This window comes from Talpa europaea, assembly GCF_964194135.1.
Source record: "Talpa europaea genome assembly, chromosome: 13".
Lineage (NCBI taxonomy): Eukaryota > Metazoa > Chordata > Mammalia > Eulipotyphla > Talpidae > Talpa > Talpa europaea.
Genome location: NC_140080.1, coordinates 34,390,852 through 34,414,022, shown reverse-complemented (window position 1 = coordinate 34,414,022; position 23,171 = coordinate 34,390,852). Strand labels below are relative to the sequence as shown.

Genomic DNA, 23,171 nt, shown 5'->3' with positions numbered 1-23,171 from the left:
GTGGTTGGACCAGTTTGCATTCCCACCAGCAGTGCAGGAGAGTTCCTTTTTCTCCACATCCTCACCAACATTTGTTGTTGCTAGTTTTTTTTTTTTAATATGTGCCACTCACTGGTGTAAGATGGTACCTCATTGTAGTTTTGATTTGCATTTCCCTGATTACAGTTGAACATTTTTTCATATGCCTGTTGGCCATTTGCATTTCCTCTTTGGAGAAGTTTCTTTTTAGCTCTTCTGCCCACTTTTTGGCTGGATTATTTACTTTGTTTTTGTTGAGTCTCATCAGCTCTGTAGTTTTTTGTGATCAGTCCTTTATCATTAGTGTTGTGTGCAAAAATTTTCTCCCAGTTGGTGGGGTGTCTCTTTGTTTTGGTTACTGTCTCTTTTGCTGTACAGAAGCTCTTTAATTTGATGTAGTCCCAGCTGTTTATCTTTGCCTTCACTATCACTGCTTTGGGTTATGCGTCTTTAAAGATGTCACTGAGGTGTATGTCATGTAGTGTTTCGCCTATATTTCCTTCTATATATTTTATGGTTTCAAGTCTTATGTCTAGTTCCTTAATCCATTTTGAGTTGGTTTTGTGCATGGTGTGAGGTAGTAGTCAAACTTCATTCTTTAGCATGTAGTGACCCAGTTTTCCCAGCACCATTTATTGAACAGACTTTCTTTGCTCCATTGCATATTCTTTGCTCCTTTGTCAAAGATTAGTTGACCGTAAATCTGTGGGTTTATTTCTGGATTTTCTATTTGGTTCCATTGGTCCGTATGTCTGTTCTTGTTACAGTACCATGCAGTTTTGATAATTATGGCTTTGTAGTATAGTTTGAAGTCTGGGAGTGTGATACTTCCATTCCCTTCTTTTTTTATTTTTTTTAAAATGTTTTTTTTTAATAGAGGCATGTTTTGTTTATTTATTTGTTTGTTTATACATGCACTGGGTACAGTCAGAAGCACGGGAGGGTGAGAGAATTCACCAGAGCCAGAGCAGGGAGCAGAGCAGGCAGAAGGACCGAAGTACACTGCTCAGGGGAGCAGCGGGCGGCAGGAGAGGTCTGCGCGCCATGTGGGACCCTCCTCCGGTGGCCGGGGAGCAGCCGGGGATCGAACCGGTGCGGCAAAGGCCACGGGCAGCTTCGCAACCCAGCGCTCAACCACTGCGCCACCGGGGAGGCCCCTTCTTTTTTTAAAAGATTTATTTATGTATGCATACAAGAGCTGGGGTACAGGCCAGAGATGCAGAGGGTGAGAGGATTCACCAGAGACAGACTGGGTAACAGAACAGGAAAAATGACTGAAATACACTGGTGAGGGGAGCAGTGGGCAAGACAGGAGAGGTCTGCTTCACCATCTGGGTTTCTCTCTGGCCAGCCAGGGATCAAACTTGTACTGCAGAGGCTGCAGATTGCTTCATAGTGCGGTGCTTAACCCCTTGTACCAGCAGGGAGGTCCTCTCTCTTTTTTTTTTTTTCAGGAAAGCTTTGGCTATTTGGGGGTTTTGGTGGCTCCATAAGAATTTCATCAAATATGTTCTATTTCTTTGAAGAATGTCATTCAAATTTTTTATTGGAATAGCATTGAATCTGTAAATTGCTTTTGGTAGGATGGCCATTTTGATAATGTTAATTCTTCCAACCCTTCTTCTATTTCTTTTAACAGTGTTTTAGAGTTTACTCTGTATTGCAGTATCTTCTAATATCAAATTTCCCTCAAATTGGGTGATTGCTCTCTCCATCTGCTGCACATCAGTCATCTCAGAACTAACCTTTGCTATTATTCTTGGAGTTCCCTTTGCATCTTATTCTGATTTGATTTCTATTTCTAGGATTGTTTTATTTCTTCATCTTTTTTCTTGTTTACTTTATGGCTTTAATAGCTCACACACTTCAGTGGTTTCATGTGATTGAAAAGATGGCAGGTGACTTGCTGATGATCTCCTCCAAAATGCTGTCCCTTCAGCTGCACAATAGCTCTGAGTGTGTTGGCCAGGTTTGTATATTTTGATCTTTATTCTGTGCTGACGTGGGAGCACTTGCAGTTGAGGAAAACCCAGCATCAGTGTAGTTAGGCCTTACCACTTGGACTGCTCAGATTCTGCAACTCTCTAAAATCTCCTAACTACAAGGAAAAGGTAAGGATTGAAAAGATAAAGGATTGGGTTGAAGAAGAGTCTGTATCACTCAGAATAGGCTAGATTATGCTTCAGTACCAAACTGCTCCCCCAAATTTCAATGGTTTAACACAGTGGAGGTTGATCTTTATCATACTACATATTCGCTACCACTCAACATGGGGCCTCCTCACATAGTCATTCAGGGATCCAGTTTTCTAGAGGTTGCATCTCCACATATGCTTTCAGGATCACTACAGCAAGGAAAGTAAATGTGACAAAAAATCATGCACTGTCTGAAAAAAACTTCCACCCAGAAGTAATATGTAACTTTTTTTCACACTTTATCAGCCAAAAGGAATTCCATGGCCATGTTTAATTTAAAGAGGAAATAGAACTAAAATTCTTCCATGTGTCTGACACAAGAACTGAAATATTTGTAATTTGTCCCAGTGACTATCATAGCATTTTAATAATCAGCTTCAATATTTAGATGGCCACATCATTCCATTATCCATATTACCCCTGCTCCCAATTTTGCCATGGGAACCTCTGTAGCCATCAGAAAACAAAACTCCACACTTATTCAAGGTTCAGGGAAGTAGGTTACTCAATAATGAAGTAGGGAAAATTTATCTGACTACCAAAGATTTACTGATTTTTAGGCAATTTTAATACCATCCTTATTTGACATCCTGCCATCATTTCCAGAGTGTCTAGAACCGACTATTCTGATGCTTCTGAAAATCCTATGTCTAGACTGAATTGGGTTCTCAGCTTTTCCCCTTCAGGACTGGCAGTTGTTTTGTAAGGTATATTAAGTTATCTATCTGCTTGCCAGCTATTAAATTTTTTATCTGTAGTATTCTATTTTATTCTGTCCCTCTCTCACTCACTTTTGTGTAAGTACATTTCTAGAGGGAGCCAAATTAAATGTGCTTGTTCTACCCACCAATTTAATTTAAAATACCCTTGAGGGCCTCCCCTGGTGGCGCAGCGGTTGAGTGCTGGGCTGCAAAGCTGCCCGCAGCCTCTGCAGTGCCGGCTCGATCCCCAGCCACCAGCGAGGGTGCCACATGGTGCGACAGACCTCTCCTGTCTCACCTGCTGCTCCCCTCAGCAGTGTACTTCATCAGTCTGCCTGTTCTGCTCCCCGCTCTGGCTCTGGTGAATTCTCTCACCCTCCCGCACTTCTGACTGTACCCAGTGCTTGTATAAATAAATAAATAAATCTTTTTAAAAAAATGCCCTTGAAAATTTCAAAGATATAAATGTGTTTAATCAGTCAAAGCTGCAGTTTTAGTCTATCTAGTTAATTTATGCTTTTACATTTATAATCCATTCCTTTTATTTTCTTCATTTTAAAGAATTGTTTTTCTTGAATCTTAAGTTGATTTGCTTTGCTCATTCTCAATAAACTTTGATTTCTAAGGTTTCATGTAAACCTTGATTTCAAATAAGCCTCATAATTATCTCCATTCTTTGGTTCTTCCCTTAAATATCACATTATTAAAGAAGCTTACTATGTTAGCTAGACTATTGTTCTATATTATATATGTGTATACCTTATATAATTTTGACCTGAAATTATAGAAATACCCATAGCAACAATAGCTTCCGCAAAGTAGAATTTTACTTTTCTTTCTTAAAGGAAGCCTAGCCACTGACTGGGTGACTGTGGTATCTAGGGCCGAGTTCTGGTGTTGGTGCATATTCTTTCTATATCATCTTCAGTGCATGGTCTTTACCTCAGAGTCAAGACTGGACTTGCCAAATATCCAGTCATTACATCTACCTTTAGACTAGCGAACAGAAGAAGGGAAAACTATTCCTTCCTTTTGAAAGACTACAATGAAGTAGTGCTTTTTATGTGCTTATATTTCATGCGCCATAACTTACAGGACCTTTCCCAGTCACAACAGAGTTGATAAATGTAATCTCTAAATCACATAACCACATTGGCAGTTAAAAATTGGGAAATCTATTAGTAATAAAGGGAGAAAAATATTTGGGTGAAATTAAGAATCTGTTATATCTACTGTAACCACACCTGCACCACCCCCCCTTAAGAGCAGATAGCATCAAATTAATTGCCTGATTCAGATTGGCCATTAGAGGAACACATAATTGTTTTTGTCCTTTTCAGTGGTGTCTTTGTATCCAGAAGAAATGTTTGTTCCTCTGAAAACTTATCCCTCAAAGCATTAAAGTTCAGTTGCTAGGATTAGACCTTTAGAACCAATGATGTGTGCTATTGGCATACACCTGTCATACATTCTATTTCCCTTTATGAACTTTTTCAAAATTCCGGGTCTGGGAAGCTTAAAACTCCGTTTTATATAATAGTAACTCTGAGTTATTATTCCAGAGGTAAATAAGTTTCAACAGTGAGATACCTGGACTTTAGCCTTGTAAGACCAGCAAAGGTCACCCAGAGGTTGTTGCTGTTGACCAACATGGTGAGAAAGGTGAGGGTGCTGACAGTCAAGCCAGCACATCTGTGTCTAGTCATCGGTTTCAAGGGGACCTTCAGGCTACCTTGGCAGGCAGACACTATTCCCGTGTGCAGTCCCCAGTTTGGAAAGTGGGAGAGAACACTGGGAGGAGGCAACAGTTTGGTTGTAGCAGTAGCAGCAGCTTCCTGATTTTTGTACTGCAGGTATGGTAATACTTCTTGAAAGCCATTTCATTGTTCTCCCAGTTTTGTAAGCTTCTAATTCCCTCTATCAATCTTTTATTGTTAACTACACATACAGTGATTTCTGGCTTTTGTCCTGGACTAGAAGTCATTCACCCAAACTCAAAAATTTATTCTTTCACCGAATTATAAGGAATTTGAGCTTTCAATTAAAGTTTTCAAAGGATAAAATGTAAAATATGAAATCATCAAATAGTTAAGATTCATTCTCCTTAAGCCAGCACAACTTGGCTTGCTTGAGAATAGGGAAAAATAAAACAATTAGGAATGTGTCTTAACAGGCTAAAGATGAAAATGTTTGATAAATTTAATGTATATTCTTAAAAAAAAAAACAGAAATGGCCTACAACTGCATCACAGACACTTTCTCTCCTGATATGTAACACAATAAATGACAACTTCATTAGTTGTGAATAAATAAGGAAATAGCTGGCTCACCTGTTCTATGTAATATGTTGTTATGTGAACAAAGCAAGTACCAAAAATAGGGTAAAGAATACATGAGTATTTTATAAAAATTTCAATAACTTGTAAAGTTTATAAAACCAGATGATAAAAATAGACTAAAATTAATTATTATTATTATTAAACATTTATTCATCCTTATTTACATCAATATATATTTTTCTAAGTGCTGCAGAAAAAGAGACTTCTCCATGTGATTTTAGCTTAGCAGGAAATAGAGCTAGGTCATTGAGTGGTCTGGGCAGAGTACCCAGTGAATGAAACACTGGATTCAGTGCATCAGAGGGAGAAAAGGAGGCTAACATATCACTGAGGTGATGGCAAAATTGGATCATCTCATTAAAAAGGCATCAGGCAGAGCTGCTCATTTCTAAAACTGATGGTATGAAGAATTCAGATGACTCTTCTATGGGAAATAATTTTAAAAATGGACTAGACTTCCTAAGAAATCACTTTTAAAATGTTGAAGAACAATTGTGAAAAACAAAAACATATACAGTAAAGATAAATGTAGAACATAAATATAGAAGACATAATAGAAAAATAGTGAAAAAGCCTAATTTTCAGTGCAAGCCTGTAATAGAGGGGTAAGTAGTATATCAGTAAAACAAAATTTATTATTTCCTCAGGGCATTGAAAGTATTTGTCCTTGGGGTTTGAGTTAAAACTATTTGGGCTCTGAAATATAAATTAAGGCTCAGGGCCAACTGAAGGTGTGGAATATTAGATGGAGAGCCTCTCCATTTTCTGGAACCCCATAGGGCTATAACCATAATATAAATATAGTGTGGACATCAACTAATGTAAACCTGCTCCCTCCCCACAATGACAGGGAATTATATAGAAGGCTTCCTCAGTATAAAGTAGAGGAGAAGAAAAAGAAAAGAAAACATGCCTGGGAAATTGAGGCTACAGATTGACCCTATTGTGTGTTTGTATTTTAAATATGCGTAGGTTGAGTTGCAAAAAAACTCAAGTCATAAGCTTAATTTGTGGTGGTTCTCTATTAATAGTATTTCCAGGATCCTGACTGAAACAAATGAAAATCTACTTTGAAGAATGGAACATGTGGCTGAGACTTTGAGGACACCCTCCAAATAATTTGAAGAGCAATCAATCACATGAGGAGAAACAAAGACAATATGAATGAGAAGAATCAAAAAACATAATACAGCAGAAATAGACCTATATACAACCTTAAGAAATTAGACATTTAAAAACCAATTAGGGGGACTCCCTGGTGGCGCAGCGGTTGAGCGCTGGGTTGCAAAGCTGGCCGGCCGCAGCCTCTGCGGCGCCAGTTCGATCCCCGGCTGCTCCCCTGCCACGGGAGGAGGGTCCCACAAGGCGTGCAGACCTCCCCGGCCACCCGCTGCTCCCCTCAGCAGTGTGCTTAGGTCCTTCTACCTGCTCTGCTACCCCCTCTGGCTCTGGTGAACTCTCTCACCCTCCCGTGCTTCTGACTGTACCCAGTGCTTGTATAAATAAATAAATCTTAAAAAATAAAAAATAAATAAAAAATAAAAACCAATTAGGGCCTCCCTGGTGGTTCAGGGGTTAAACTCTCAACACTATCAAGCTATTGCCAACTACTGCAGATGAGTTCGATCCCCCTCCAGGGAGGTGACCCACATGGCTCAGCAGACCTCTTCTGTCTTGCCCGCCCACTGCTCCCCTCCACCCACTGCTCCCCTCAGCAGGGTATTTCAGTAGATCTGCCTGTTCTGCTCCCATGTCTGACTCTGGTGAATCCTCTCACTCCCCGCACTTTTGACCTGCACCCCAGTTCTTGTATGCGTAAGTAAATAAATCTTAAAAAAATAAAAACCAATTACACTTACCACAAATAAACAAGCAAATGACCTGTCTGAAATTATCTGTATGGAACACATTGAAAGGTACATACACTGAGTTCCAGGAAAAAGGTGATAAAAATTATAAAAAATAAAGACATAACCTGATAATGGTAATGAAATTCAAGGATAGAAAACAAGTCACCTGCCAGTAAAGAAAACAAACTTGAGACTTCTCCTCATGAACGTTTAATACTAGATAGATATCTACAAGGTTCTGAGAGAAGGAAATTATGGCTCAATAACTTTATACTTAGCCAAGATCTTATTCAGTTACAAAGACAACAATGCAGCAAGCAGGAAAGAATTCATAAAACATTGCTAAATGATGAAATTCAGCCAATTTATAGATTAACTGAGAAATGATGATGAAAGGATTACTGTTATATTTGATGTCAACAAGTCTCTGATGACAAGGAAGTTGACTGAAGAATTTAATACCAGCTATATTATACTTCTCAGATGTGATAGTTCAAGAAATACAGCACATATAAACTCTCCTTTACAGAATGAAAAATATAAATTAAGTTGTGGAGAAGCAGGAGTAAAATGAATGACAGTAAGTAATGCATTTCATTCCAGTTTGAGCACAACCATTTATTTCATTTAAACAATAGAGAGCAAAAATTTAAAACAAATAGCCTTATAAAGGCCAAAAAAGGAGAAGAATAAATAGCAGGGGGACAATTCACTAAATTTTTGTAAAATGTAAAGCCACTACAATTAGTGATGGACAGATTTCACTTTTTTATTTTGTCAAGTGAGAACAGAGAGTGGGGAAGAGTTAGAAAAGAGGAAAATCAAATCTATTCAAAGTAATGATACATATTGAAGGTCCAGAGAGAGAGGCTGAAAACCACATGGCTGAAAAATCTATATAAAGAATACTTGTATATGAGAATTCCTGGCCCAGCCAGGGGAGCAAAGTACCTTCCCTTTACTCATAGTTGCAGAAAATGGGAGATGTACTATCTATAGGCGTTATATAAAAGGACTCTGGACTGACGGATACAATCACAACTAAGGACTGGACTGAGACATTAGTGGGAAGAGGAATAAGGAAATTTTACACGCTGATTAGGATCTACTCTCCAACCAAGGAGCTATTACTGTGCTTTTATAACACTTTCCACTATCACTCCCCCATTCTTATTGAATTCCTCTCTGAAAAATAACACAGATCTAAGAAAAAAGACTTACAAATATTAATAATTCATCCCCAAACAAAATGTTCATTACCCACAAGTGCTGTCCACAACTAATAGCCCCACACAAACATACAATGTCTAACCAGCTTATAATGTTCCATGAAAAAATAAAAACAGACAACCAGGCAGCATGATATTTATAGGGAAAATCTCGAAGCAGAGACTAAAGACAAACAAAGGATAAAAGTAGTTCAGAAGAAAAACAAAATGCTAGACTCAGAAGGGAAAAGTTAAAAACCTACAATGAATATCCTTGGAGATAAAAGAAAAAAATCTAGTTTTTGTGATATAATAAAAAACTGCCATTGGGTGAATAAAGACCTAAATATAAGGAGTAAAACTCTTAGGAGAAAACAGAGGTGACTTTGGATTAGGCAATGATTTCTTAGATATGATACATAAGCACAAACAACCAAAGGAACAAAATATGTAAATTGGGCTTCATGAAGAAAAAACCCTTTTGTACTTCAAAGGACACCAACAATAAAGTGAAAAGACAACCCACAGAATGGGAGAAAATATTTGTATACCTTTTATGTGATCAGGTCCTAATATCCTGAATAAATAACTACTCCAACTCAATAATAAAAAGACAAAAAATTCAATTTTAAAATGGCAAAGAATTTGAGTTGCTATTTCTCCAAAGAAGATATTCACATGGTCAGTAAATGAAAAGATATTCACATGGTCAGTAAATAGATTCAGCTCAGAATCACTAGTCACTGGGAAATGCAAATCACAATAAGATACTACTTTATGCATTTTAGGATGACTGTAATCAAAAGGAAAAAATGTTGGCAAGAATATGGAGAATGGAACTCTCATACATGCTAGGAATGTAAAATAGTGCAGTTACTTTGGAGAACAGTTTGATAATTCCTCAAAAAGTTGCCCAGAGTCGCTGTATGACACAGCAAATCAATTCTAGGTAAAAATCAAAGAGAACTGAAAGCAAATGTCCACATAATAACTTTTAAATTAATGTTTATAGCATTAATTCATTATTCATTATAACCAAAAAGTAGAAACAGACCCAAATGTCTATTCACCCATACAGTGTGTTAATCAAAACAAATTTATGTTTTGTAGTATTCAGCAATAAAAAGGAATGTGTTCATCCACAACATGGATGAACCTTGAAAATTATACTGAATGAAAGAAGATAGACACAAAAGGATATATATTAATTAATTCTGTTTATATTAAATATCCAGAACAGGCAGATCTATAAAGATAGAAAGTTGACTAGTGGTTGCCAAGGACTGGAGGGAGGAAGGGAGAGGAAATGATTGCCAGTGAATAACAGGTTTCCATACAGGGTGATAGAAATATGAAAATATTGCAGAATTAGATAGTGGTAATGATTATACAATCTTTGAATATATTACAAAGTCCTGAACTGTATACTTTAAAAGATGAGTATTATGGTGTGTGAATTACTATAGAAAGAAACATTCAGAGAGCAAGAGTTTTGGAAAATGAAAATATGAAGGATTGAGAAAACCTATCAGAACCCAGGAAAATAATACAAAAGATAGTAAATAGAGAAAGTTTAAGAAAAATTGAATGTCAACCTAGGAGTTCACTGTACAATTAATAGGAGTTACAGAATAAGAAAACAAAGAACACTGAATGGAGGAAATAATTTCTTAACTTACACACACAAAAATATCCCAAATCATGCTGCGTATGAAAAACATATGTCTCAAGATAGACAAATCTCACTGAATATCCAGCACAATGAATGACAAAATTCTTACACTATGACACATAATCAAGAAACTCTAGAAACACTGGTGATAATATATAATAACCCAATTTCACTAAAGTAGGGTCATCCTCCACATTATTGGCATTTGGGGTTCTAGAGCATTTGGGGTTCAGGCCCCCATTCATGGGGTGCTGTCCTGTGCATCATAGTTTAGCAGCATCCCTTGTCTGTATCCATAAATGCCAGTAGCACCATGTTCTCTGTATGCGACAAAGATGTTTTCATTGCTCTAGATTGATAATCAGGGATGGGTGGGGGGAACACAGGTGTCAGGAAAGAATGGGTAATCAAAGTGTTGAACATCTCAATATTAGAGACTCAAAGTAAATGAAGACATACTAGCAGTAGATAACTCCTTACCTATTATTCCACACTCAACAAAACCATCAAGTGAACATTTGATTTTATGTCACCTGAAATTTTCAGATGTTCAAGTTCTCTATAAATTAATCATCAAATATTCTTCAAAATATAGCTGAGTACACCCAAGAGGAAGGCATAAAATCCACAAAATGAAATCAAACACAGGAAAGAGATAAAAGAAATTCTCAGGGTGATGGGGGCAAGTCCTAAACTGCCTTTGGTACCAAGAGAGCAAATTATTCAATGAGACAGAAGCCTACATAGTTCCCACATGGCTTTAAAAATTGTGTAAACGAGTGATTTCTTTATGAGTTTAACAATATATTAAAGAGATTAAGAACTTAGAAAATATGGTGATAACTTAAAAATATGTACATAGAAAAAGAGAAAATGAGGCAGTAATTTGGGGGAAGGAAAGAAACAAGATCTGTGCATCAGGAGGCTCAGGTGTAGTAAGTGATATTTACATTGTCATGATTAGGTAAACACTATTTAAACAGGATGGTAATATTGCTATGAGAGAGCATGAGATAGAGGAACTGTGCAAGTGTGTGTATGCCACTTAGGAAAGAAGTGAATAATATCTAAAACTAAATTTGAGAGAAAGCATTTTACAAGTATATTATTTAGAAATATGGAAGTAGGTATGGAAAAAGTTGAGTTTTAAAAAATGCTACCTTTGAATTAAAGTGGAAAAATTATAGCATTCTATAATTTTAAATATGAAAAACAAAATGCCTAAGCAATCATGGGAATTATCTTCTTAAATGCACTGTAAATGCTATAAACATGGATGAGGTACTTACATAAAAATGTATAAAGTAAAGTGAGGAGGGAGAAAGTGTAAGAATGTTTTTAAGCAGGCCATTTAGTGGTACTAGTATCTTAAAGATGCATCACAATCTTGTTCTTTAATAATGTAGGGATCATTTATATAAGCTTAAGCAAGTTGTATAGTTTGCAATTTTGTTTTATTATATTTAAGTAAAACCTGATTGTATTAATTATAAAGTTAGCAATTTATTATAGATTAATTTTTAAAGATTTATTTTTTATTTATGCATACAAGAACTGGGGTGTAGGCCAGAGGGTGGGGAAGGGTGAGAGGATTCATCAGGGACAGAGTGGGGAGCAGAACACACGGATCTATGGAGGAGCGGAGGAGCAGATGAGACAGGAGAGGTCTGCTGCTCTGAGGAGCGGAGGAGCAGATGAGACAGGAGAGGTCTGCTGCTCTGAGGCTCGAACTCATGCCACAGTGACTGGCGAGAACTTGATAGCGCTGATACTTAACCCCTGTGCTACCAAGAGGGCCCTATAAATTAATTTTTAAAAGTTATTTCCATCTATTAACTTATAAACAACCATAGAAATATTTTGGAATGATGTTCATAATATTAATAATTATTTATTATGATGGAATAATAATGTTAATTTACTTTCATTTTCTTATTGAGTACTGTGACTATGTTATTAAAAAATGAGAATCAATACTTCCATACCAAAACCATTTATTATGAAACAGTAATCATAAGTCTACCAATATTATCTTTACCATTTTTACTGTTTAACTGGGGTTGATCATTTAAATAATATCAATTTTGAGAAAAAATACTCAGAAAATGGCCAATAAAATACTGCTTTCTGTGATGGTAACAAGTGTTTTGGAAGGAACGCTACAAAAATCTGACAGTTAATGGAATTACATTAACTGGAAATGATGTATAAGCTGAAAGCAATCATTTACAATAATTAGATTCATGCACCTGATAATAAAACATAATTCTCTTAATCATAACAAGATATCACTGAACAAGGTCAACTATCAGAACCCTGAAAACATGTAAATTTTGAGAATTTGACTCCCCGTGCACCTGAGAAACACCATTTCTTTGCTATTGTATGAACATGCAAAATGTATGATGTTAAAAACAAGCAAACAGCCCAGATTTACGGAATGCAAAATATATCAGCAGATTTAACTAATTATAAATATGGCTATAATTATGAATACGGGAAACAGTAAGCTCATTATGTAAATGAAAAGGTTAGGAATTATACATTAGTGAATATTATCATTTACCAAATCTTGTCAAAGTGAGATTCCTAATTGGACCCAAAATGATTTCTGAAGTTAGCATTTACCTCGATGTCCTGTACAGCTGGTTCACCCAGGAAGTTGGGGAGAATGGGTTTGAGAAACTTGAACTCGTTGGTCCCTGAGCCCCCCGTCAGGCACACCTCATACTGGTAGCTGTGGGACAGCGTCCCGGCGCCGCCCACGTCCACCAGGCGGCCCGGGAAGGGGCCGTCGGGCCCCAGCGAGCCCGCGCGCGCGCCGGCCCCGCGCCTCCCGCACAGGCGCGCGGCCGCGAAGGCGAGCGCGCACAGGAGGAAGAGCGACGACACGGCGGCCAGCGCCACCACCAGGGACGCGGTGAGGCGGTCGGCCTGCGCGGCGGGCGGCGGCGCGTCGGGCGGCGGCAGGTAGGGCTGCGAGAAGCCGTCGACCAGCAGCACGTGCAGCGTGACGCTGGCCGACAGCGGCGGCTCGCCGTTGTCCTTGACCAGCACGACCAGCCGGTGCTTGGGCGCGTCGCGCTCGCCCAGCGGCCTGGCGGTGCGCACCTCGCCGTTGTGCGCCCACACGCCGAACAGCCCGGGCTCCGTGGCCCTGAGCAGCTGGAACGACAGCCAGGCGTTCTGGCCCGCGTCGCCGTCCACCGCCACCACCTTGGTGACCAGGTAGCCCGCGTCGGCCGCGCGCGGCACCAGCTCGGGGCAGGGCGCCGAGGCGTTGGGCGGCGGGTAGAGCACGGAGGGCGCGTTGTCGTTGGCGTCCTGCACCACGACGCGCACCCGCGCCTGGCCGCTGAGCGCGGGCGAGCCGCGGTCCGTGGCGCCCACCAGGAAGTCGAAGGCGCGCAGCGCCTCGTAGTCGAGCGAGCGCAGCGCGAACAGCTGGCCGGTGTCGGCGTTGACGGCCACGAGCGCGGCGGGCGGCGGGTGCGCGCGGCCGGCGGGCAGCAGCGAGTAGGTGAGCTGCGCGTTGGAGCCCGCGTCGGCGTCGGTGGCGCGCACGCTGCCGATGTGCAGCGCGGGGCTGTTGTTCTCGCGCACCAGCAGCGTGTAGGCGCTCTGGCTGAAGGCGGGGGCGTTGTCGTTCACGTCGGACACCAGCACGGTGATGTGGTGCTGGGTGCTCAGCCTGGGGGTCCCCAAGTCCGTGACGGTGATCGTGATGTTGTACTCGGCCTGCCTTTCTCTGTCCAGCGCTCCTTCTGTTACTAAGGTGTAGAAATTTTCTGCTGTAAGTTTCAGACGGAAGGGGAGATGATCCTGGATGGAACACATCATTTTGCCATTGTCCCCAGAATCAGGATCTGAAATTCCGAAAATAGCGACCACGGTGTCTGGGGAGTTTTCTGGAATATCACTGATGAGTAATGACACGGTTAGTTCAGGGGCATTGTCGTTTACATCCATTACTTCTATGGCTACCGTGCATTTTCCTGAAAGGCCCCCACCATCTGAGGCCTCAATTTCCAGAAGGTAAGATTGAATGTCCTCATAATCCAATACTTTTTTAAATCGAATTTCTCCCGTGTCTGGGTTTATTTCAAAAGCCTGGATGATTTGATTTGAAGATTGGAAAAATGAGTATGACAGCTGTCCATAGGACCCAGTATCTAAGTCTTTAGCAGAGACTGTAGTGACAAGGGAGCCAATAGGGCTGTTTTCTGAAACCTGCACTTCATAGAGCAGCTGAGCAAATTCCGGGGTGTTGTCATTTATGTCTAGCACTAAGATGAGAACCTGGGAAGTCCCAGTCCTGGGTGGAGACCCACCGTCCAGTGCAGTGAGGGTTAACCTGAGCTCTGGCTGCTCCTCCCTGTCCAGCGCTTTGTCCAGCACCAGCTCTGGGTATTTCCTGCCATCTTTGTGATTACGAGTGAAAAGATGGAAATGAGAGTTGGTGCTAATTGTGTAGTTCTGAACTGTATTGCTGCCCATGTCTAAATCTTGAGCTATTTTCAAAGGAAATGCAGTCCCAATATGGCTGCTTTCTGAGATTTTCAGGAGGATTTCATTGTCCAAGAATTCTGGGGCATGGTCATTTATGTCTTGGAGTAGTAATTCACCTTGAATAAACTGTACGGGGTTTTTCAGTAACACCTGGAAATGCAGTATACAGGGGTCCGTGTCACCGCACAACTCTTCCCGATCCAATTTTTCTTTTAGAAGCAAATGCCCACTGTTCTGCTCCAGCTGCAAATGCTGTTTATTTCCTTTGGAAATGATCCTGGAGCCCCGCGCAGCCAGCTCCCCTACACCAAGCCCCAGATCTTCTGCTAGGTTGGCCACAAAAGAACCAACGTCCCTCTCTTCTAGAACCGAATACTTAATGGTCGCACTGCCCACCTCCCACAGTAGTAATAGAATAATAATGGCGATCACTTGCCTTTTCTGCCGTGCTTTATGTAGCAGAGTCTCCATATTTCCACCAGCTCCAAAAGATGTAGTATTAATGAAAGTAATTGCTTTGCTGCTAACGCTGCTATTTTGGTTCAATAATCTTGAGTGAATTCACCTTAACACTGACATAACGGTAGCCACCTCTTTGAAATCTGTCCCCAGTGGTGTAAAATGTTTGCTTTGTGAGCTGCTAAAAAATTGCTCGCCTGGAGTCTGCAGGTTTTCATTCTCTTAGTCTACAGCGCCACCAAGCGTTCTGTTGTGCAACTTCAGGTAGTTTTCATTTCAAAGGACAATGTATCCATAATAATGAAAAACACTTTTGGGTAATAGAGCATTATAAATTCTTCCTGCCCCTCTCCCCACCCATTATGCAGTCTTGTTAGGGTAGTTAACAAGTTGGGAAAGAAAAAACCACAATTTATCTATATTCATCTTCCTTATAAAGGTACTAGTTCAGTACACAAAATTCATTTTAAGACAAACTCACTCATTTACTCATTTAACAAGTAGTTCTCTGTGTAGAATTTTTTCCTACTCTCTGGAGATAAAACGGTAAACAAATTTTTTTACTCCTAGGGCCCTTACATTCTATTTTTAAATACTAACTTATTCGATTGTGTTAGAAGTTACAAATTTTTAAATCCAGTTTCTACTACCAAACAAATTACAATGAAAATTGTGAATTTTGGGGGTCAGTCTCTGGGCTACATAGGCACTGCAACTTTTTTCCTTCATAAATTTTTGTGCAAAGCCCAGAAAATTTAGAGGAAATGACCACCTGTTTTACTAGAAAGCAATATAAGTTCGCAATTCAGACAATGTTCTTCTATAAGCATGAAGAAGGCGATAAAGTCAATGAAGTTGAAGATATACTTTTTGTACATCCTCTGGAATTATGGAGATGTGGGTTATTAAAAAACACTAGTTCATCAACTAAAGTCATGTGGTTGGGGTGAGAGTAGCACAAGAAGCATTTCCCACAGTGATAAACACTAGCCCAAGGAGCAGAGGGTAAACATTGGGGTTCCTTGCACTCATTGAACCAGTTGGGAATCATCTATGACAAGGATCATGACAGGTCACTTACTGGACACAAACTAAGCCAAATATAATGTAGTGAAGTCCAGTTCCATTTTAAAAAAGGATAAAAATATTCACTAAATTATCACTATTAATTGCCTGATTCTGGTGAGATGTTGAAAAGGGGGATTTTTCATTAAAAAAATGCAAATATAACCAGCATAAGTAAGACCAAATGTGGGTTATATTATGAAAATAAATGATTTTATGGTTAATAAACATTTAAATGATTCATACACACAAGACTAGAAAGGAAGGTCTAAGTCTAGGTCTGATAATACCTAATGGCCTGTTCAAATAACTTAGGTCTTGGCAGGTAATGTATGTATCGAAGCTTGAGAAAGTAGGAGGAGGAATTTGAAAAATTCAACTTGGAATTTACCAAATACATTTGGACTCTAAATTATTAAAGACAAGGTGATAAAACATTATCCACCATTATATATTCTGTAGTAGGGTTTAGGGTGATTGAGAGTATTTTCTGTTTAGAAAGTAATAAAGTTTATATTTGTTTGCAAGGGTATTATATTGTAGATATTATCGCCATTTCTGTACCATTAGAAATGTTGATAAATGTTTGCTACATTTTGTTAACATTCCAATAATGAATTTAGAATAAATTATTGGAATGTTAAAAAATGTATTCTAGGGCCTCCCCGGTGGCGCAGCGGTTGAGTGCTGGGTTGCGAAACTGCGCGCGGCCTCTGCGGCGCCGGTTCGATCCCCGGCTGCTCCCCGGCCACCGGAGGAGGGTCCCACATGGCGCGCAGACCTCTCCTGCCGCCCGCTGCTCCCCTCAGCAGTGTGCTTCTGTCCTTCTGCCTGCTCTGCTCCCTGCTCTGGCTCTGGTGAATTCTCTCACCCTCCCTCCCGCACTTCTGACTGTACCCAGTGCATGTATAAACAAAACAAACAAACAAACCAGCAAACAAATAAATAAAGCATGCCTCTATTAAAAAAATTAAAAAAAAAGAAGTGGATTTCTTTAAAAAAAATGTATTCTAAATTCATTATTGGAATGTTAAAAAAAAATCTAGCAAACATTTCTAATGGGCTTGTTGTTTTTTAAAAAGACCATTGCATTCTTATGTGTATATTCATAAAAAAAAACATGTTGCAGGCCATTGTGGTAGCTGAAATACACATATGTGTGAATGCTTATCTCAGCATTTAGTCATCTTGCATTTATCATTAATTTTTCATTACTAATAATTTATCATTAGTTTTTCACACTGTAGAAGTAACACCAAATAAGACTTATGTTGGTAGATTAAACATGACTCACTTTGAAAAATTCCTCTCTCAATATAGCAATAGGGATGACAGGTGTCATTGAAAGTTTGAAACACAAATTTATTTAAGAACTTTGAAAGGATAAATAGTTGAATTTCAAAATATCGAAATAGTAAAGATAAAATTTAATTTTTATTCAGATTGTTGAATGAACTTGAGAGCAACTTAAAAAGAATTAGACTTATTAAACGGGAAATAATGTGTATGCCTAGTGTTTGACCCTAAAGAGGAGTAATAATCAATGAACAGACCATTAATAACATGCACCAATAATATGTAATGTTGAGTTAAAGGAGATTTCTAACCTTACTAAGAAGGTCTTGGTAGAATAATACATACTTAGCTGAATGGGAAGCTATTCCCAAGGTCTGGGATTTCCTCCATTTCCCTCCCAGGGTCCTGGGGAGGGAAGTTGGGGAGAATGGGTTTGAGAAACTTGAACTCGTTGGTTCCTGAGCCCCCCGTCAGGCACACCTCATACTGGTAGCTGTGGGACAGCGTCCCGGCGCCGCCCACGTCCACCAGGCGGCCCGGGAAGGGGCCGTCGGGCCCCAGCGAGCCCGCGCGCGCGCCGGCCCCGCGCCTCCCGCACAGGCGCGCGGCCGCGAAGGCGAGCGCGCACAGGAGGAAGAGCGACGACACGGCGGCCAGCGCCACCACCAGGGACGCGGTGAGGCGGTCGGCCTGCGCGGCGGGCGGCGGCGCGTCGGGCGGCGGCAGGTAGGGCTGCGAGAAGCCGTCGACCAGCAGCACGTGCAGCGTGACGCTGGCCGACAGCGGCGGCTCGCCGTTGTCCTTGACCAGCACGACCAGCCGGTGCTTGGGCGCGTCGCGCTCGCCCAGCGGCCTGGCGGTGCGCACCTCGCCGTTGTGCGCCCACACGCCGAACAGCCCGGGCTCCGTGGCCCTGAGCAGCTGGAACGACAGCCAGGCGTTCTGGCCCGCGTCGCCGTCCACCGCCACCACCTTGGTGACCAGGTAGCCCGCGTCGGCCGCGCGCGGCACCAGCTCGGGGCAGGGCGCCGAGGCGTTGGGCGGCGGGTAGAGCACGGAGGGCGCGTTGTCGTTGGCGTCCTGCACCACGACGCGCACCCGCGCCTGGCCGCTGAGCGCGGGCGAGCCGCGGTCCGTGGCGCCCACCAGGAAGTCGAAGGCGCGCAGCGCCTCGTAGTCGAGCGAGCGCAGCGCGAACAGCTGGCCGGTGTCGGCGTTGACGGCCACGAGCGCGGCGGGCGGCGGGTGCGCGCGGCCGGCGGGCAGCAGCGAGTAGGTGAGCTGCGCGTTGGAGCCCGCGTCGGCGTCGGTGGCGCGCACGCTGCCGATGTGCAGCGCGGGGCTGTTGTTCTCGCGCACCAGCAGCGTGTAGGCGCTCTGGCTGAAGGCGGGGGCGTTGTCGTTCACGTCGGACACCAGCACGGTGATGTGGTGCTGGGTGCTCAGCCTGGGGGTCCCCAAGTCCGTGACGGTGATCGTGATGTTGTACTCGGCCTGCCTTTCCCTGTCCAGCGCTCCCTCTGTTACCAAAGTGTAGAAATTCTCGACTGATGGTTTTAGAACAAAGGGGAGATTGTCATCAATAGAACAGACGACCTGTTGGTTTTGTCCAGAGTCTGCATCTGATACACTGAAGACTGCCACCATGATCTCTGGCACGTTTTCAGGGATGGGGCTGATGAATGAGGACATGGTCAATTGGGGAGCATTGTCATTCATGTCCAGGACCTTGATGACTATTGAGCATTTTCCAGATAGTCCCCCACCATCTATGGCCTCCACATCCACGTGATAAAATTGTAATTCCTCAAAATCCAACATCCTTCTCAGTCGAATTTCTCCTGTAATTGAGTTTATTTCGAAGGGCTGATTAACGTCATCAACTTGAAATAGGGCATAAGATACCTCCCCAAAGGATCCTGCATCTAAATCTCTTGCAGAGATGGTGATAACCAGAGAGCCAAGGGGTTTGTTTTCAGGGATCTGCACCTCATAGAGCTCCTGAGCAAACTCGGGGGCGTTATCGTTGATATCCAAGACCAGGATCTGAATCTTGATAGTTCCAGACCGTGGCGGAGACCCGCCATCCAGCGCTGTGAGGGTTAGCCTGAGCTCAGCCTGCTCCTCCCGGTCCAACGCTTTATCCAGCACCAGCTCTGGGAACTTCCTGCCATCGCTGCGATCGCGAGTGAGTACGTGAAAGTGAGGGTCGGAGCTGATTGTGTAGCTCTGAAGACTGTTGCTACCAGTGTCTAAATCCTGTGCCATTTTCAAGGGAAATATCTTTCCTGGTGTAGTAATTTCTGATATTTTTAGTAGCATTTCTCTGGCTGGGAACTCTGGGGCGTGGTCATTTATATCTTTGATTCGTAAGGTAGCCTGAAAAAACTGCAAGGGATTTTCCAGTAATACTTGGAAGGGTAGCACACATGGTTCAGTGGAGCCGCACAGCTCCTCCCGATCCAGTTTCTCATTTAGACGCAAATCATAGGTCTGTGGGTCAATCTGCAAATGCTGCCTGTTCCCCTTGAAAACAACCTGGGCGCTGCGTGCAGCCAGCTCTCCTACCCTGAGTCCCAGGTCCTTTGTCAAGCTGGCCACAAACGTACCACTTTCTTCCTCTTCCCAGACAGAATACTGAATGGATTCCGAACCCACCTCCCACCAAAACATCAATATAATGAAAATAGCCACTTGCCTTTTCTTGCGATGTACTTTTGTTTGTGCCATCTCTGTTGTCATGTCTGGTGCCAGAAGAAAAAATCCTTTTCCACTCTCAGTCACCAACTCCACCGTCAACCCTCCAAAATGTCCTTGTTATAGAATTTCAAATCCTTCTGACAACTTGTCTGTCAACGACTGCCTTCCTGAACACTCCTAACTTAGCTTTAACTGTAAATGTGTTCTGTATTTTTTTCCTCCTTGGGGCTTCTGGTGAAATGGAGTCCACTGATTCTGCAGATCTTTTTATTCACTCTCTTAGCCTGCACTGCCACCACGCGTTCAAATCGTGAAGTGCTTACTCAGAAACATCCCCAAATCTAAGCATTGTAGACTTTCATTTATAGATCAAGTCAGTGTTTCTCAAACTATAGTGTGTGAACCACATTCATAAACAATCACCTCAGAATTTGTTTTCTTTTCTCAAATTCAATTCCTGGGCTTCTGCCCCTTCCAGATCTTGAATCAAAATTTAAATCTCAATCTTTCTCTTTGCTTCTCATGCATACAAACATTTAAGGGTCATTCCTTCATGTGATGTAAACTCTCTGTAATCAACTTATATTCTGCTGATCATTGTAAATTTTAGTCCGAGAAGTCCACCATTTAATTTTTCCAATCAACAATACAAAATCAGGAAGTTGGTTAGCAACACCAATAGTAAAATAATCAATCATTTCTATGAATTATGTGATTCATAAGATAGCATGAAAAGCAACCCCTGCTATTTGATCACATCCGCAAGTAACTCGCAGCAAGTTGTTCGAAGGAGAATTGAGACCACTAGATACTTATGGTAGAATTATCTAACCAAATTAAAATATTTAGAAGAGAAGCTGGGAGCAACTAAGTATCTTTCATAAATGAGCATTTTAGGATTCCAGTTCATTTTTGTGTGTGTAGAATGGGTCACTATTTTAATAGAAGTATTCCTTTTATTGTATTTTTTTGGTCAAATTCCCCTTTCATATTCATCAAGATACAAATATATTATCCTGTTGTAAGAACATAATGCAATACAGAAAGCAAATGTTCAAGAAACACCTCTACTATTCTCTAACAAGGATGATGACACAAGGTCATAAATATAGGCTGAGTATAAGGTAGTTTAACAGGTGAAATACTTTTGAGTGGAATTCTGTGATGGAACATTTATGGTTATATCCATCCCTATATCACCAGTTTCTGCTTAAATTGACAGATTTCCTTGAGGATAAGAATAACAAGTAAACAAACTGATGAAGTAAAATGAACACTCATAGATTTCTTGGATGGGTTTTGTTCTTTTTCTGAAACAAAACTATTTCCAGTTCAATCCTAGATGCCTTTTCCTTTTAGTGGTATTCAGATACCAGTTTAGTGTTAATCTCTCACATCTGCAGAGTCCTTTATTCATTCTCTTTGCACGTACCACCACCAGCTATCCTCATATATATAAGTTTACTGCATTGTTTTTCATTTTAAAGCAAATTTTATTAGTGGCACAGTAAGTTTAAAACTCATTTTAGACCACTGGGATGTTTCCAAAAACATTGGTTGTTATATAGAGAAAGAGGTTAACATCTTAATTTAATCCTAAAAGATATCAGCTGGGTATGTAGAGATGCTCCCTATTTATAGAAAATGGACTATTATGGATTCCTTCAGGATAATGCTTCTGTTTTATTCTCTTTTGCTTTACTGAGACTTGCTAGAGTAGAGTTGAACTCTTCTAAACACGTTTCCAGGGAATAATCCATCTCATATGATTTTGTTAAGGGAAAAGTCCAAAGTAAAAAGCATAAACTCCCATGTACACATCACTCAGGTTCACAACATTCTGCTTAAGCTAGTCCATACTTTCTTTTGCATCCTTGCTGATTTTCTCTCTAGTTGTTCTATCAGTTGTTAAGTGAGGGTGTTGAAGTCTCCAACTTTAATTGTGGATCTGTTTCTCCTTTCAATTCTCAGGTGTCTGTAAACATTTCTTCTAGTAATGTTTACAAAAACTGAAATGCACAAATCTTAACTATACCATTTGAACACATGAATCTGCCCACGTAACCCACACCTCTTTCAAGATACAGAACATTTCATCATTCACTGGGAATTATTAATAGCTTTCCCCTGCTATTTATGCTATTATATGCTAATGTGGAGAGATAGTTTTAAGATTAATTTAGCCAAATTATTACCTGTGAGTTGCAATAGTACTTTAGCTAATGAAACATTGGGCAGTATGGTAAACTTGATTTTATTTAGTTAGCTTATAATAATTACATAACTGATCAAGCTTATTTCCATTTTTATTCTATATGTTTTATTTTCCTTTCAATTATACTATTTAAACATTTTCAAATATATTAAAAATTAAAGATAAAACTAATCTTCAAGGATGAGTAGCATCTCTCACAAGTCTTCTTTAATTTAGCTATATGCAAATAAAAACAACAATTCAGGGTAAAGATAGAGATGATGTATAAGCGGCTACTTAAATCTTCTAATTGATGAAAGTTACTGCAGAATATCTTCAAAATATAAATGATTTGTCACTAAATACATTTGAAATCTCAAATAGCTGGTGATGAATTTTTGTGCAATAGAAGAGAAATATAAGAAACAGAAACAGGGCCTCCCCGGTGGCGCAGCGATTGAGCGCTGGGTTGCGAAGCTGCCCGAAGCCTCTGCAGCGCTGGTTCGATCGCTCTACTGCCGCCTGCTACTCCCCTCAGGAGTGTACTTCGGTCCTTCTGCCTGCTCTGCTCCCCGCTCTGGCTCTGGTGAATTCTCTCACCCTCCCGTGCTTCTGACTGTACCTAGTGCTTGTATAAATAAATAAATAAATAAATAAATAAATAAATAAATAAATAAAACTTTAAAAAAAAATCCTTCAATTCTGATCATGGAATTATTTAAAAAAAAAAAGAAACAGGTAGAAACAATTGGGTATATTTGATATCCAACAAACACAAGTCTCAGAAAAAGAAAAATTGGGAATGTAATTTTATGGAAATAATAGTGAATATGAAATAATCCCAGATATAAAAATGAATTAATTGTGATATACAAGATATTGAATGATGCATATAATGTATAAGATATTGATGAAGTTTAAAAGAAAACTAAATCCATTGTCAGATATGAAGAGACATAGACAGC

General features: G+C 40.7%; 1 protein-coding gene across 3 annotated transcripts in view; it reads right to left on the bottom strand.

Moving 5' to 3' along the window:
* Positions 1-12,572: 12,572 nt before the first annotated feature.
* The window catches only part of LOC311182693 (protocadherin beta-5-like), a gene marked incomplete at both ends in the record, with an annotated part of 36,231 nt that continues 25,632 nt past the window's right edge, over positions 12,573-23,171 (bottom strand). Inside the window, one exon of one of the 3 annotated variants that reach the window (XM_084251712.1) lies at positions 12,573-14,854. In XM_084251712.1, coding sequence (XP_084107838.1) covers positions 12,573-14,854 — 2,282 coding nt within the window. Of the gene's footprint in view, positions 14,855-17,657; positions 19,643-23,171 lie in introns of those variants that run through there. The other 2 variants (XM_084251714.1, XM_084251713.1) reach the window with 2 other exon arrangements.